This window comes from Ptychodera flava, chromosome 20 (genome assembly GCF_041260155.1).
Source record: "Ptychodera flava strain L36383 chromosome 20, AS_Pfla_20210202, whole genome shotgun sequence".
Taxonomy (NCBI): domain Eukaryota; kingdom Metazoa; phylum Hemichordata; class Enteropneusta; family Ptychoderidae; genus Ptychodera; species Ptychodera flava.
In genome coordinates, this window is record NC_091947.1 from 10396499 (window position 1) to 10412228 (window position 15730).

At 36.6% G+C, this 15730-nt stretch overlaps 1 protein-coding gene across 2 annotated transcripts in view; it reads right to left on the minus strand.

The window, feature by feature from the left end:
• Positions 1–9099: 9099 nt before the first annotated feature.
• LOC139119995 (polycomb group RING finger protein 3-like) overlaps positions 9100–15730 on the minus strand; it is an 81011-nt gene continuing 74380 nt past the window's right edge. Inside the window, exons 6-8 of one of the 2 annotated variants that reach the window (XM_070683977.1) lie at positions 14091–14317; positions 12601–12681; positions 9100–10910 (exon numbers count right to left, since the gene is read on the minus strand). In XM_070683977.1, the coding sequence (XP_070540078.1) occupies positions 10866–10910; positions 12601–12681; positions 14091–14317 (353 nt within the window). In that variant the 3' untranslated portion in view covers positions 9100–10865. The remainder of the gene's footprint in view (positions 10911–12600; positions 12682–14090; positions 14318–15730) is intronic. The other variant, XM_070683976.1, reaches the window with a different exon arrangement.

The window sequence follows — 15730 nt, forward strand, 5'->3', positions numbered from 1 at the left end:
CATGATGAATTTAAGTAACCTCCCTCTCTAACTCTGAAATTTTGACCATTCCCCACTTAGAAAAGTTAAATACCATATTACAGCAACAGTAAAGACCTTTCAAATCTTGATGTACCCTGCTAGACTATCATCAGTTATCTCATGATGGTTCAAAAAAGGAACACATCAAAATGAAATTCAAAGTTACAATAAAATAAAAATATAAAAGATCACGCAGTATCTAACCATATAGTATATTGTTTAATTTGGATGGATATTATGACAGGGTTTTCACTAGGATATCTGACGGGGCAGAATTTGAAAGTACAGGGGGAGAACATGAGAGAGGCTTAGGGGGAAGTGTCACAGGGGCTTTCCCCTATCTTACATGGAATTTTTTAAGATATTGATGTGTGCAATGGTGCAGTCTGGTGCAATCTGAGAGTTTTTTTAATTTGTTTACTAAGTGAAACTATTAGAATACCCCAAGGGGGGAGAGCACGAGAGGGGGTTCCCCCTCTCGTATTGGAAATTTTGAGAAATTGATGTGTTTAATGGTGCAATCTGAGAGGAGTTTCAGTTTATTTTGCACTCGGTAAAACTGTTTGAAAATGACATTGAACACTGATATTTTTTACATTTTTTGCATGATCAGTTTTTGAGTCACAATATTCAACAACCAAACAATGACAATACAATTTGTGAAAAACAGTTCTGTTTGCCAGAGACTGAAGACAAATGAATATACAGGAACGGAAAATCTGTGACCTTCTTGTGTCATTTCTCCAGCTGCCAGCTTCTAATGAAAAGCCTGAATATGGTATGTTTGCGATCCGGTGTTTGTGGTCAGAAAAACAAGGCTCACACATTGTATTTCATCATATTTGTTGTTCCTCAATTTTTCATTGTCAAGGTACATCTTTCTAACAAATTCATATTGAGAAAATAATATTGGTTTTAACACTAGTTTATTGACTCCTGTCTTGTGTTTTAAATTTTCACAATTTACAGAAGTCAAATAGTCCCCTTTTGATAGTGCCTATGCTATTGAGATATGGCAACAGAAATCCTGAAATATGATTTCTTGGGTCAGAAAATGGAAGGAAAACATTGAGTGTACTGAGGTGTAAAGTAGACCCATGTAGTGCATGCTTATATCATAAGTGCTGGGAAAAGAAACATAAGAATTGCTTGTGGTAAAACATTTGCGCCGCCTATGGCGGCGCGCCGGCAAAGAATACATGAGAATAAGGTTTCCAAATTTTGCTAATTTCTGGTGCATTGTGACAATTTTTTTTTTTCTCTTCTGTCTGTTATGACAATTTTTTTTTTCTCAGGCCATGACAGGATCAATTTTTTTTCTTCTCTCTCACCTGGTGACAAATTTTTTTTTCTCAAAATCCTCCATACCCCCCCCCCCCCAGAAATCAAATGGTTCTCCCCTAATGTCAAGTGGTTCCTTTGATATTTCTTACCAGTCTACTATAGTACTGAAGTGACTGGCCGAAAAGTTACAGTTTGATCTATTGTGGATCAGCAAAGAGCATATGATTTACAAGTGCCACCATCTATTGCACATGTTTGATTCCAGAGAATGTGTGAGAATGTGTTATATCAGAGTCGATTTGCACAGCTTTATGGAGAAATCACGGCTTTTTATGATTTTGATTAAGAAATATTGCAACGTGCAAGGGTTTATACCTCTTTATTTTTACATGCTTAAGGACAAGGTAGTGCGTTTCTAAGTTTTCATATCATGTAAGTTTTTTGGGTATAAGGGGGTAGTTGGAAATTGCAGGTGAATAGCTTGCAATAAGGTGAATAGCAAAGAAAATTTAGTTGAAAATCATGAAAATTCCTGCAAGCCTTTTTGTGTTAAAACGTTGGAAAGAAATTTCAAACAAATTCTGATAAGTAGAATTGTGAGTGAGTGTGTGTGTGTTGTATGCTAAGCTTTGTCCGTACCTAATCAAATATATACTGAGAAAATAAAAAAAAAGATGATCTGGTTGTAAGAAAGATATTTAAAAAGCACAGAGACAGATTATGCATGTTTAGCGTCTTGGCGAATATATACATACTTTAAGTGTAATAGTTACAAAACCAGTGGAGATTCAGAACTTCAGATATGAACTTCTCTACTAATGTACGATTGTGTCTTTATCATTTGCGTTGTAATCCAGGCATTGAAACAATGGCACAAAAAATAAAAGTACTCTAATTTTTCTATCTCACTTTGGACATGCTGTGTTTTTTATAGTGTTCTCAGTGACCCAGAACAGCTAGGCCAGGGAAACACAACTTGGACATGCACCCACACACTCCAGGAATGTCATCCATATGTGATGTTTTTCTTGCCACATCCTGTTCAGTGTGTGAGCTTGATTGATGGTTTAATGATAGCATACTTTTGATCTTTTAGAGTGGTCTTATATTAGTATTTTCTCGTTTATTTTTTGAAGGTGTAAAGTTTATTTATGTAGTATTTGCATTATTGAGACACTGGACAAGCCAGTCCTATCATAATACCAAATCAAGCTGTTATATCGTGTACCTTGTAGCAAGTAAACCGGCGAGAAAATGGCCTGCAACCCAATCAGTCTGGTGCAAAGTTAGTGTGGTATAGCGCCACCAATGCGATACAACAATTTCTTTTGTTTTTTGCCCGCTTTTGTTATCTGCTAGTAATTTACTGTTCATAGCCTAGTTCTCGACTACGGTATGTATTATGTATGCTTGATTTTGAGATGAGAATTGTTTTAGTGTTGGTGTTTTTAAGCAACTTAACTCGTGATTATTCACTTGTCCTGGAGAAAATGCCTGTGTGAACAGATATTGTAGTAGGCAGCTAATGAATATCAGGGGAAACTAATCGAGCAAGAAAGGAGTACATACACTTCTGAAACAAAATGTAAAGTTAATTATAGATGAGGCAGAACTGGTGATGATGAGATGGGATCAACGTATGCAAATAATGCTGATAACATGAATGGACCATGGAGATTTTTACACTTTCCTATAAAATGAGAAAGCAATGACATACATGACAAATGAGGCCTTATCTTTCCACAGTTCATCAAGTAAATGCTACAATTATTCGAATGACTTCTAATTCGACAAATTCATCTGCTCCTATAAACCAACAAAATGAAAAAATCCAAAGAGGAAATAAATATTTTCAAATTGCAGTCTATTCTGTGAATTTGATAGAATGATGCATTTTGTAATTGCTTTAATTTTACTGTACATTAAATATCCATCTGTAAGCCAAACTGTATGTTTGCCGCAGAACTGATAGGAGACATTTCTTATTGCCCAGTTAAGCAATGTATTCATTACTCTGATAAAGTTTGTGGGCGATATGTGATAGTGAGTATGTGAGTGCGAGTGCTTCATGAACTCTTCATAGCTTGGTTAATGAACCACTCATTTTTTAAAGGGTGGGGATTCGGCCTATCGGTTTTGACTGTGATGTCTTTACAAAGTGACTTGGTGCCGTTTGTTATGAGTTGGAATCCGATCGAAAGTCTACTAAATTATCCTGTTTAATGGAAAGAAATCTTTTATGGAAATAGAAAAGTTTGGACAAGCTTACACAATCCCATGTTCTTTCAAAGGACATTCACTGTGAGCCTATCCTGTAGCTCAGTGAGTACAATGATGTCAATGTTGGCCAAACCACGTAGAGACACAGGCACTCAGGTCATTGCCAAGTCCAGAGTCTTATAGTAGTTGTTTGTTTGTTGAATAAATTGTACAAATGGAAATTGTTATGTTGGTTTACTATGTTAAATAAAGGAATGGAAGGGGCATGCAGGTACATACATGATATGTAGAGTATCTTTCTGTTCTGTGACCTCTGCGATGTTTGACCATTTGGATCACACTGGGCGGCTGATCAATCAGATTGCTTACTTGCCGCACAGTTCAATCACTGATGATATTACCCAAGGTGGGAAAGTCTTTCCCCGACAGATTTTTAAAATCAGATTATTAAATGGCTATTGGCCATTCTGTGTCATGATGAAGATAGGTATCTATAAAGTAAATTGATTAGTTTCTTTATTTGCATTGCTGACACTGACCATGGCTATTGCTGATCAATAGCTAAATTCCACTCAATCACTGTGCCACTGCCATTAGGAAATATATGTACATGCATGCCAAAGTTGTAAGGTGAATGACCCATCATAATGGCAGTTGTCCATGGAGAGGATGTAGCGATTTCTCAGCAATTTATACAAGGTCCTTCATAGCATTCAGAATTAGGGAAGACAGTGAGCAAGCTGACTGATCAGCCCCTTGGATCACAGTCAAAGCGGTACTGTACCGTTCTAGTCATAGACCAAATGAAATGGACACTCAGATACCATAGGTGTACCTGCCCCTTCCATCCTTCATTTGACATAGTAAACCAGCCTGTAGACTTCCATTTGTATGTTTTGTGAGGATAAATGGGATTTTGGTATTTCAAAGGCATATTTAACCCTTTCACCGCCATGGTTTAGCCCAAACCCATTGTTATCAATGGTGAGGGTGGACCTGTTTACAGGGAATTGGGGGTGAACAGGTTAAAGTTAAGGTGAAATGCACCTCAGGGACAGATATTCAGACTCTCTAACTTTTACGAGACTTTTGGTCTACCACTTGTAGAGGCTCATTTTAAAGCTATATGCAGTAAATAAAGCTTTCAGCAGCTCATTTTTGTGAAAATTAAACACTTAGTATGTCATCACGGAGCCATTTTGAATTTCATGTGTCAGATATTGGATAATTTGTTTCTCTAGTACCAAATTTTGCATGGCAACTCTTGATTTTTATTGATTTTGAAAGGGAATGGTTGAAAGTTTGCTTGAGGAAAGTGTGAGCAAAAGTTTATGTCTTTCATTTCAAGGCATGTACTACTACAATCCATCCATCTGAAAATCCTGAAAAATATTGGTAAATCCTATGTGTAATTGTATTTTTGAAATAAACAGAGAAGTCCAGTAAAGTTTAAATTTCACTATAAAGGTTTTATTTCTTTGAAAGTTTAGAACATCCACTGTACAATATACACACAAACAGAGAAAATCTGATTGACAAAAATTTGATTTTTGATAATACAAATGAAGAAAGCACCCTCTGATACCTGGGACATATTCATGTTGAACCCTCTTTAAGTCATTACATCTGTACTACAAGGATTGACTGATATCTGGCAAGAGTGTCAACAAAGAGACATTCTGAAAATGTAAAATTCTTTGGGGGGAAAATTCTCTAAGTCCTACATTGGGTCAAAGTTCATTTCATAGCCACAAATGGTGGTGGAGTCATTACAAAAAAAAAATACATCAAATAAAAATATGATTGATTAAAATCACTCACAAACTGGAAATATAATAAAGGTGGCAGACATTTTTCAAAAAATATTGTTCAGTAGTGCTGTAGTTAAGGAGAGATTTAATAAGAAAGTTTTTTTGAGTTGGTTCTCAGATCTTTTGACACAGTAAACCACACTGTCTTGGTACTATCCTGAGATGGTCTTGTCTTGGCTAAGAGAATACTGGAAACATTGTATAGAAGTAATAGACCTGATATTATATCCGCCAGTCTCCCTTTGATTTCAGTTGATAGATAGCACCTTGATTTGGTTTTCAAAATTTAATACCTTATTATAAAGTCTAGAATCACTCTTGGTTTTCTTTGCTGAGCCACACCTATGCCTGGCACCGAGACCTCCTACACAACAAGATTACATCACTTGAATCTGGTGGAAATCAGAGAGGGTCCTGACTCAGGACTCATTGCTTGTTTACTCTGCAGATCCATCCAGCATATAACAATTAATTACAACTCTAATAAAGACACACCTATCAAATTCAGGGCCAGATTCTATGACTGAGTTTTACCAGAAGCATGGAAATCTCAATCATGCACACACGTATCATCTTCCTACACACTGTTCTTTCATATCTTCTTAAAATTTACAAGTGATGCCAGACATAGGCATTGGTTTGCACTTTCATTATCAGGGAAATACTAACTTCCAACTGTTCTTCATTGTGCACCTTCATGCATTCCCTGATGTGGCTATAAATCATTGATAACCAACCCCTTCACTGTGAAAGTCCCTGTCTAAAAACTTCGACCAGTTTATAGAAACAAGTCTGGTTGAACTGAACAGGGACAGTGAAAAGGGTTTCAAGTGAGTGATATTTTGATTTATGCATACAGCAGTGTGGTGGACTGTATAATGCTAACCATTACATATTACACAAGTAATAACGCCTTTAGTACTGATGAGTTCCACCGTATACTTCTTATTAGTACATTAATTCTCTCCACTGTAATGTTACAGCACAACAAAAATTACCTCATTTTTCCCCCCTTACAAAACACACAAATAACAGTGACAGCAGTCTAGAGTCTCTCGATCTCCATAGTTTTGGTACCTCAAAACAAGTTTTGGGGTCCCCACCCTACAGAGAGTTTCTAGAATTACAGTAACAGGCTTGGGATAAGGAATAGATGTAAAAGTTGCTTGTCCATTTCACTGAAGTTTGAACATGACAGATCTGAGCTGTAATGCAGACACATGTGAAAGACCTCATCAATCTCAATGACTTGGTGTATTAAACAGTAGTGCAGCTGCATTGAATTGACTACATTGCAGTGGTGGTTAGTGTGGGCTTTATGCCCAATCATTGCATGTGTCTGTCAGTCTGTTGAAGGCTATACCCTAGCTGTGCATTTCAACTCCTACCAACCAAAAACTGCCCGGGAGGGTTGGCAGAAGTTTTTAAAACACATGGCTAGGTTCTAGATGGGAATATTTCAAATATGCCATAAGGTTACAGACCATGCTTCAGGTTCAAGGCTTATCAATGTAGCTTAGAGACACAACTTTAATATAAATCAACATTTTAACCTCAGTTTTTCCCTGGACGTAAGAAAAGCATTGTTCATTTGTGTAATTGAAGTTGCATGGCATAATGTTGGTGGTTGATCTGACACTGTCTGCACTGAAATCTGACATTAATTACACAAAATGATAAAATTGGCATGTTCTGGAATATTTGGTTCTTAGCTAAAATTGGGAAATGTCACCAAAAAGAAATTTCAAAGTTGATATACACAGAAATTAACTTATTACACACTACTTATTTGGATTGAATTCATTGATGAAATCTTAAATAACAATAAATTAGAAAATAACAGCGACAAATGATGCTGAGTTCATGGAATATTTGATCATTCTAAAATGTATGGAATTGTAAAGCTGATTAAGGAAAATCTATCACAGTAGTGGTATTTTATTGGTTAAATTATTATGATGGCAATAAATCTGAATTCAGATGTGACAATCATATTTGTGGTTGTTATATTTAATATTTGGTTTCATGGTGGGTTGTTATTAATAATGTGTTGACTTAGTTTACCTATGATCTGACTCTGATTGGACAAATGGTGAAAGAAACTGGTAGGAAATCAGCCTGGTGTAAGGAGTATGTGATTGCATTCCTGGATATGTTCGTGCAACTCTGTGAAATAATTACAAGTCTGTATCGATGTGTGTGTGTAGGTGTGTGATATCCATGTGACTTTGCAAAATCTGAAATCACAGGTGACTGCGTACTAAGTTACAGCAGCTTTAGATAACATTCTGAACAGAGCAGTTTTGAATCTAAATGCTTGATGGGGCTTGGGTATGTATGTGTGTGATATATGTACATGTAGTACTAAATCTGCAGACCGTCAAGAGAGCCACCGATACCATTGGCAACTTTGCAATTTTCAATCTGAGTAGTTGGTGGAGCTTGTATGTGTATGTGTGTGTGGGTGCATGCACACATGTGTATGTGTGTGTGGGTGCATGCACATATCTTGTATGTGTATGTGTGTGTGGGTACATGCACATATCTTTGTGATATCTGTAGCTTTATGAATTTGCCAATCTGCCAACAGACAAAACTGCACTGAGTTACAATGTCTACAGATCCTATTCTAAATTTTGCAATTTTGGAATATCTGAGTCCAAGTGGTTCATGGAACTTGTGTGCAATGTATCTGTGTGTGTGTTGTTTGAGCTTTGCATGTTATGTTAAAGATGCAACAGTAATATTACAGTGTGTGTGCAATCATAAACAAGTGCTAATGACAAGAAAGTGTGCACAACTTTGTAATACAAAAGTCAATGGAATGCTCCATTATATGAAAATCCGGCACCATACAATTGTTACACCATTGTCAAATATACACACTAGGTTGTAACACCATATGAAATGGTTTATAATTCAGTTTCACATATCCAATCTTTCTGACTGCATACACCTGCACAGAGTAAACACTAAATGATGAAAGACCTAACTGTGCTGTTCTATGTGTAGACACAACATACGCATCAGAATCCTGTATTTCTGGGGGGTCAAATCAAACATCCATACTATTGCAAGAAATGACATTCTGTCGCTGAGAAGTAAAGTTGTTGCCCCTTTTAAGTAGCTGCTAAATCAGTTCAGGTTTAAATAATGAAATGTGTTTCATTTAACAGCTGACATTTTTGCTTCCGTCTGTTGTTTTGTAGAATGTACTTGTATGAAATTATTACACGGCTGTAAGAAACTCCACGCTTACTTCACTATAGCATTACAACTGTCCATACCGATGCACATTGGTCCGGCCAAAACTAAAACAAAACCACCAAAAATATGGTTTGATCATGATCCTAATTTGGCAATTTCACTGCTTCCATCCCTAGAACAAGCCCACCCCACTTTTATCTTCAGTAAATGACACTGTCCTACAACAAAAATATATTCTTGTCAGCAAGGCATATTGAGAGACAGAGATACTCACTGTATGACGTGCAAGTTTACCAGTGTATTCCCATATCAATGAAAACGAAGTGAGGACAATGGTTCTGAAGGAGTTTGCCAGAAGCACAAGGTTTGATGAAATTCATTCAAGTATTATCACATCAGTTTGATCAAAATTCAGTCTGATCACTAATCCTAAACACCTCATTGAACAGAGACTTATTACACAAGTAGTACACCATCTTACAAATACTGGCACAGCTTTCTATCCACAGTTTACATATCCAAACCGTACCATTCCACAGCAATTGAAAAACATTGTCCTCAGAATTTATCCACCTTTACTGTGTCATCTGAAATATTCCATAGTTACCATACAGTAATACATCCCTAGTTCAAAAGTATCTTTGGCAGTTGACAGCTTTTTTCGCTAGCCCTTCACCTACGAGCATTTGTCTAGATCTAGTTGTTTAGCATTTCACATTCTGGTGTATTATATTAGACCTATCATCCCTTAGTTTTGACATGATACACAAAAACTTCAGGTCAAAACTACAGAGAGGTTCTGGACAACTTTACAGTGAATGATTTCCAACTGTTGTGTATAGAAATTTAGCCATTTTTTTCTGCCTGACATCACTGGATAGTCATTGTGCTAAAAGAATTCTGTTACACCCATTCACTTGGACATTTGGATTTTCAGGTCCTTTTTATAGTTATGTTTGTATCAAAATAAAAACACTGAGATCTATCTCTGGGTCAAGTGGCAAAAAATGAAAGCTTACAATATGACACGGAAGCTGCATATCTCCTTTGTATGCATAACAGCTGGTTGGAAAATATATATTATGCCATTTAAAAATGTAGAATTGAAGTTTGCTTGCAAATCAAAGAGGGCATTCTAGTAGTCTGAAACTACAAGACAGTAAAATTGTGTATTCTCCCCGCATCAGCAACACTGCTGATGAAGATACACGGCACAGAATTATTGCAAAGATGGCTGAACTCAGAGGTTTACAGAATCACGTTTTCCATTTTTAAAGTACATGTACATATGGGCAAGCACTCTTTTGTAAATACACTGAAATGATCTACAGTATCAACACTGAGAAATCAATAAAATATCTATCATTGCTGTATTTCCATCATAGTCTGTGAAGAAATACATGATACACATAGTACCATGCATATACCTGTACAATTGACAATCCACGTTACAACGTTGACTTTCCTCACATATAAATCTCTTTAACTGGATTGAATACCTTAACTCTGTACAATTCACTCAGCTTTTACATCTTCGGATTCATGATTGCTGTCATATCTTGCAGCTCTCTCATATTCCCACCGTCCACAGATTATGACATGATAAGTACAATCATTGCAGCACATTATCACAAATGTGCAATCTATACAATTTGGAATATGAACAACTCATGGTCACTGCTGGTCGATTTTGTGTTGTATATTTTTCCGGCGGCAATTAATCCTAAACTGGACAGGTTTAAGCATTCTGTGTATCTTCCACTTTACTTCAGAATCTACGGTTCCAGCATTATTCGAGGATCCCATTAACGTCATCTCAATGGTCTACTGAAAGCTTCTGAAGACATGGACATGCACCCGATGATGAAGCAATTACATCCGGAAATCCTCATATTATCTAGTCATCGCGATTCTCCATTGCTGATCAAGAACATGCACTCCTTTGAAGTGTCATTATTTTCAGCACAGATGGCAGCACGATGTATATTCCTTGCACTGGTTCTGTGGCGAAAAATTCAAATACCATGGCAACACAAAAAGTCCATAACGGTGAAACTATGGCAACTCGGTTTCCTAGCAAAGTGCACCTCTACATGTAGTGCTTTGTCAATGAGTGCAGTTCTTGGGATAGCATGGCTGTGTATACTCCTCTTTCAGTATAACTTAACACAAAGTCAAAATAACAGTATTCCACCTAAGGCATACATGATTCCTTGTCATAGGGATTTCCTTGAAATAAATCTGTGTAAAAAATCTTCATAGATTTCTTTGTAGTCTTTTGAGAATAAAATAAAAATCTCTGCAGTGCTCCTTTAAGGCATGTCAAAGTTCAACTTTTGGTCTGTAATGCAGCATCAGTGGGGATTCCTAGGGGTGAAAATGAGAATAATTTATAAGTTTACATAGAATATTTTATATAATACTTTTATGCAATACACACACACATATATTTCAAATGAAATGTAAAATACATGATTTCATTTTTATTTGCAAAGTGGGATAGGATTGACAGGATGTGAGTTTTAAACCAACATGCATTTTAAAAGTGAGTAGCTTCTTCAATGTGTACAGAGACTAGAGTCTGGAAAGTTGCCGGCCTGAGTTGCTGAAGTGCTAAGAACAACCTGAGCTGCTGAAGTGCTGAGGACAATTTAGAAACAAGACAAGGTAAGCAAAGTGCAGTCTACTTCTCATTACAGCTGTAAGTATGTCCCAAGGGAGATCCCAACAGTCTGATTTCATAAAAAGCTCCTTGATTGTTGTACCTCACAGTCATCACCTCTAATAATGAAACACTTCACAAGACAGCTGGCTTCTCTAAACTGACAAAATTTTGTAGCAATCTCTTTCATAGAATTTACTTTGGAGATGGAAGAGGGAATGGGAGGGGGGATGGAGGGAAAGTTTGGAAAGATTGTGACCGGAATAACCAACAGTAAGTCTGTACATTGAAGTAAAATATAGCATTATAGAATTTGATTACAATAGAATGGAACAACATTAACAGTTTCATGATACTTTTCACACGAGCAGGCTATATTGCAATGACTATAAATACTACCATAATGCTCAGTAATGCTCAATATTTTCTTTACTACACTTGGCTTTAATAGTTTACTAGAAGGGTCAACTGACAGGGTTACAACAATTTTCAAAAGTTGCCAATGGCATACTTGCTCCATCCTCAAATGTCAAATAAAAGAGCACTAGTTTATCACTTCAGTGAGTTCACTCAATGATTTATGTCCAGTGTAAGTCCCAAAGCAAGCCTAAGTATACGATCAAGTAGACTTTGAGGACAACAAAAATAAATAGAGTAATAGGAAAAGCCTTTTTCTCTCAAATATCGTAAACTCAGCCATACACACACATTGCTTGGAGTGCAAAAGATGTAGAGATAAAAGAATGAACGATGAACTGGCAATATTGTTGTAATTTGTAATGTTGTACATTTTCTATGCACAAAATAAAACCCTGGAAACTGGACTCGTTAAATTCAGAAATGTACAGTACGCCTTTACTGCGTATTTCATTTAATTTTGAGTACAATTGAAGAGTTAAGGAAGCAATATTTTTTAAGGTGAACATTTATTATATTAATGTTCAGAAGAGCACAGCTTTGACACAGCAAAATGACTGATATACAAGTTTACATTTCATATTTCGAGAAACAACTGTGACACAATCTACATGGGTCATTCAGTATACAGTTTACTGACAAGACGGGAACATGTCAGTTCAGTAGAGCTTTATTTTCAAAGCATTAAAAAAAATTCTATGACTGGGCCAACATATGGAGCAATCTCGGTACTGATGCAACCCTCCCCTGGTTACACTGCCGGCGTGTAAAATTAAATTCCTTTCAGGCACTTGTTTGACATGCCTGTCACATGTGGTATGTTTTCCTTTCAGCAAGATTGATAGAATGGTAATCTGATTCAATTTAGCTTGGCGCTGGGTCTCTCTAAAGAACATCGGCGGCAGCTTGACCAAGGCAATCTTGTCAGCGATTCCCAATGAATTGTACAGGGTGATTTGAACACAGGGCAGCACTTACCCTAAATCTCCATCTTGTAACTACTACAAATTTCAGAGTGTGGTCTTTACCAAGGATTTCTTCATTGCATAGGATATCAAGCTGAAAGGAAAAACACGCATATTGAAAACAAAAATCTGTATGGAGTATTTTTTTATTCAAGAGGGCAAACTTTTCTCCTTAGCCTTTCAAGTTTATGGCACATTCAAGTAGACAAAGTATTACTGCGGTTGATAAAGAGCTGTAAATCGCTCTTCAATCAATGAGATACATTATGAGAGCAAAGTCACAAGTGTCAACTACACTGTGAATCATATCTGTCAAATTACACTAGCTTTCACCCCTTTACACTCTATCCTGCAGTCTTCTGGTTTATCTACCATGTTTTCAATAGAGTGAGTGGAGTCATCTATATATCTAGCAAAAGTATTAGTGGAAGAGTTCAACCCTACAGCACCACAGTTTGCTATAACCCTACTGTTTTCAGAGGTGAAGCTGGACTTACCAGATATGGTATGGTATGAGGGGAATTGATATTTGCAAAGCAATCATAGTCTTTCTGATTGTCAGTTTGTTTACTGTCTCCTTCCATTAGTTGAGTAACGATTTAGCCTAGGATCTAGTCTCCATGTGACCCTACAGCTAGATTCTATATTAGCAACGATTAAGTTTAGTACATAGTGTCTGTCTCTAACTCAAATTATAAAGTTTGGACTGTGAAACTTACAGCTAGATTCCAGTTTTGACTTTTGAACAAGGGTTAAAGTACCAAAGTAGCAAAGATGAAACCCAAGAGTGATCTTTTGACATTCCAGCACAAAGCACCAGTATTACATCAGATTATATTTTTAGGAGTTTGACCAAGGAACAAATATTGAGGTTAACCACTTGCACTACACTTACCAGGTCACATTTTTTCCCCTCAAAGATCAACGCTATCATATTTGAACTGGCAGACACTGTCAGCAACAATATCACTGCCATAATTTATTTGTCTTGCACACTGTTAGATCCTCATGACATAATAATAACTTGGTCAATTTTCTATCATTTATGACAAATTTAAAATAAATGGAGTATATCACCATTGATAAAAATCGGACTCTTTAATTTTTTGGGAGATTTGATATCTTGAAAATGGATTAAAAATTGTAAAATTATAAATTTCACTAACATTATCTCAATACATTGTTTGATTTGCAGACTACACATTAAAATATCATGAATACCGGCAATAATTATAAGGGTTTTGCATTAATTTGAGAATGGTAAACTTTGGGCTGATGCCACTTGGGTGGCATAACCTTGAATTCAATCACAATAATTCACGCAAAAAACCCTGATATTTTTATGGGTATGTAAACGTGCTGAAATATCAAATACCTCTATGATATTAAATAAATTTTATGCAGTATTAAACGGAAGGGAAGACTTCAGAGTAAAATTACAATGTTTGTTCTGTGCTGGTTGTGAAGGGTCATTGCTTGTATAAAATGTCCAATACTACTTACATCATGGTGAGTCAAAAGATTAAGTTTCTTGGCGATAAATTTCTTGAGATGTGTAACGGTGGCTTGTGATGAGCAGCGGATGTATTTACGCTTCAGTGAGCGTAGGTTGAAACTATTGCACTCCAGACAGACATTCACTTGCTCATCACTGCGGTGATAGTCATTGTCATCTTCAGTTTTGGATGTGGACGCATCCTCTTTCGAATCCTCATTTTCAGAATCTGAACCTGAGGAGAGAAAACATCCATGATACCTATTGGTTAGGAAACTCATAGCTGATATTGAAACTAATGTCAGATACTTTACATTCCGCCAGCATTTTGTTTCTCCATTAGAAACACACACAGATGTAGAATCAATCTTGCTTTTGTAAATACTCCTTTATTAATGCCTGTCAAAAGGTGAATGTTCGTTTTCCGACTTTATCCCTACGACTGCATCTTTGGTATTCCTAAGTCAACAAATGCTCCACATCAAAACCAGGGATACTGACTTTGTCTTCATACTGCTTTCATACACAGAAAATCATACAGCCAAATATCCTGGGCAATGGCGAAATATAGAAGGTACAGCACAGAATATGCTGTTAGGCTGTGTGCAAAATTTTTGAGTATGAATTGATTCCATACTTGGTGGAAAAGCTTGGATCATTTTTTAATCTATATAAGTCACATAAGATAGCACTGATGCATAGGACTTTCTCTTTCTAGCTGGAATATCTTTTTATGATACATGCATTAATGGAGATCGGACAGATTGGAATCTCCTGCAGTGTTTTGATGAGCCACAGTATGAAGTGTTTGAAGTCACAGTCACTCTTTCACATGTACTGAACTATTGCAATTCAGAGTAGAAGATACCAGTGGATGTGTGCTGTGAACATGACAACTTCAATACAGATGGTATTCAGTCAAACAACAATTACCCTACTAAAGTCCCAAGCTCTTAGTGTTAGATGTTAAATCATCAAACCAGCATTGATCTTCCAGGTAGCATGTAGAATACGGCTAGTGTGCTACAAATATGTGCACAGCACCATACACGGCAGTATATTTTGCTATGTGTGTGCACATACAGTATATTATTAAAGTACCAATCCTCATTTATCTGAAAGGCTATACTGGTCACACATCAAATGTTGAAGTATGACAATCTTCAGAAATAAATATGCGCTGTAACTAAAGATGGAAAACGATGGCATTCTGATAGTGTAATTGCAATGGCATTAATAATGAACAATGCTGAGGAGTAGGCACTGGACACAAACTGAGCACTATCCTGACATGATCTGGACAATAACAGGTATGAATTCCATTTCAAATTGACAGGACCATCATCATGCAAGCATCAGGCTGTCTAGTCCGTGTATACATTACACTTTAGCAGGAAGGGGGGAGCTCTTTTTCATCCATTTGCAACTTGGCACACTCCTTCCAGTTATAGTAAATGCAGCTGGTAACAGTTGAACAATTTGCCAAAATGACATCAAGAAAAGTATTTTCTCTTGCCAAGCAAATGGATACACGCCAACACAGTGTGGCAATTCAATTTCAGATAGGCATCAAACACTCACCTACATCATGAAACTCACTCAGACAGTGACTTGTCTCATCCCGATACAGTATTCATGCATTAAAACA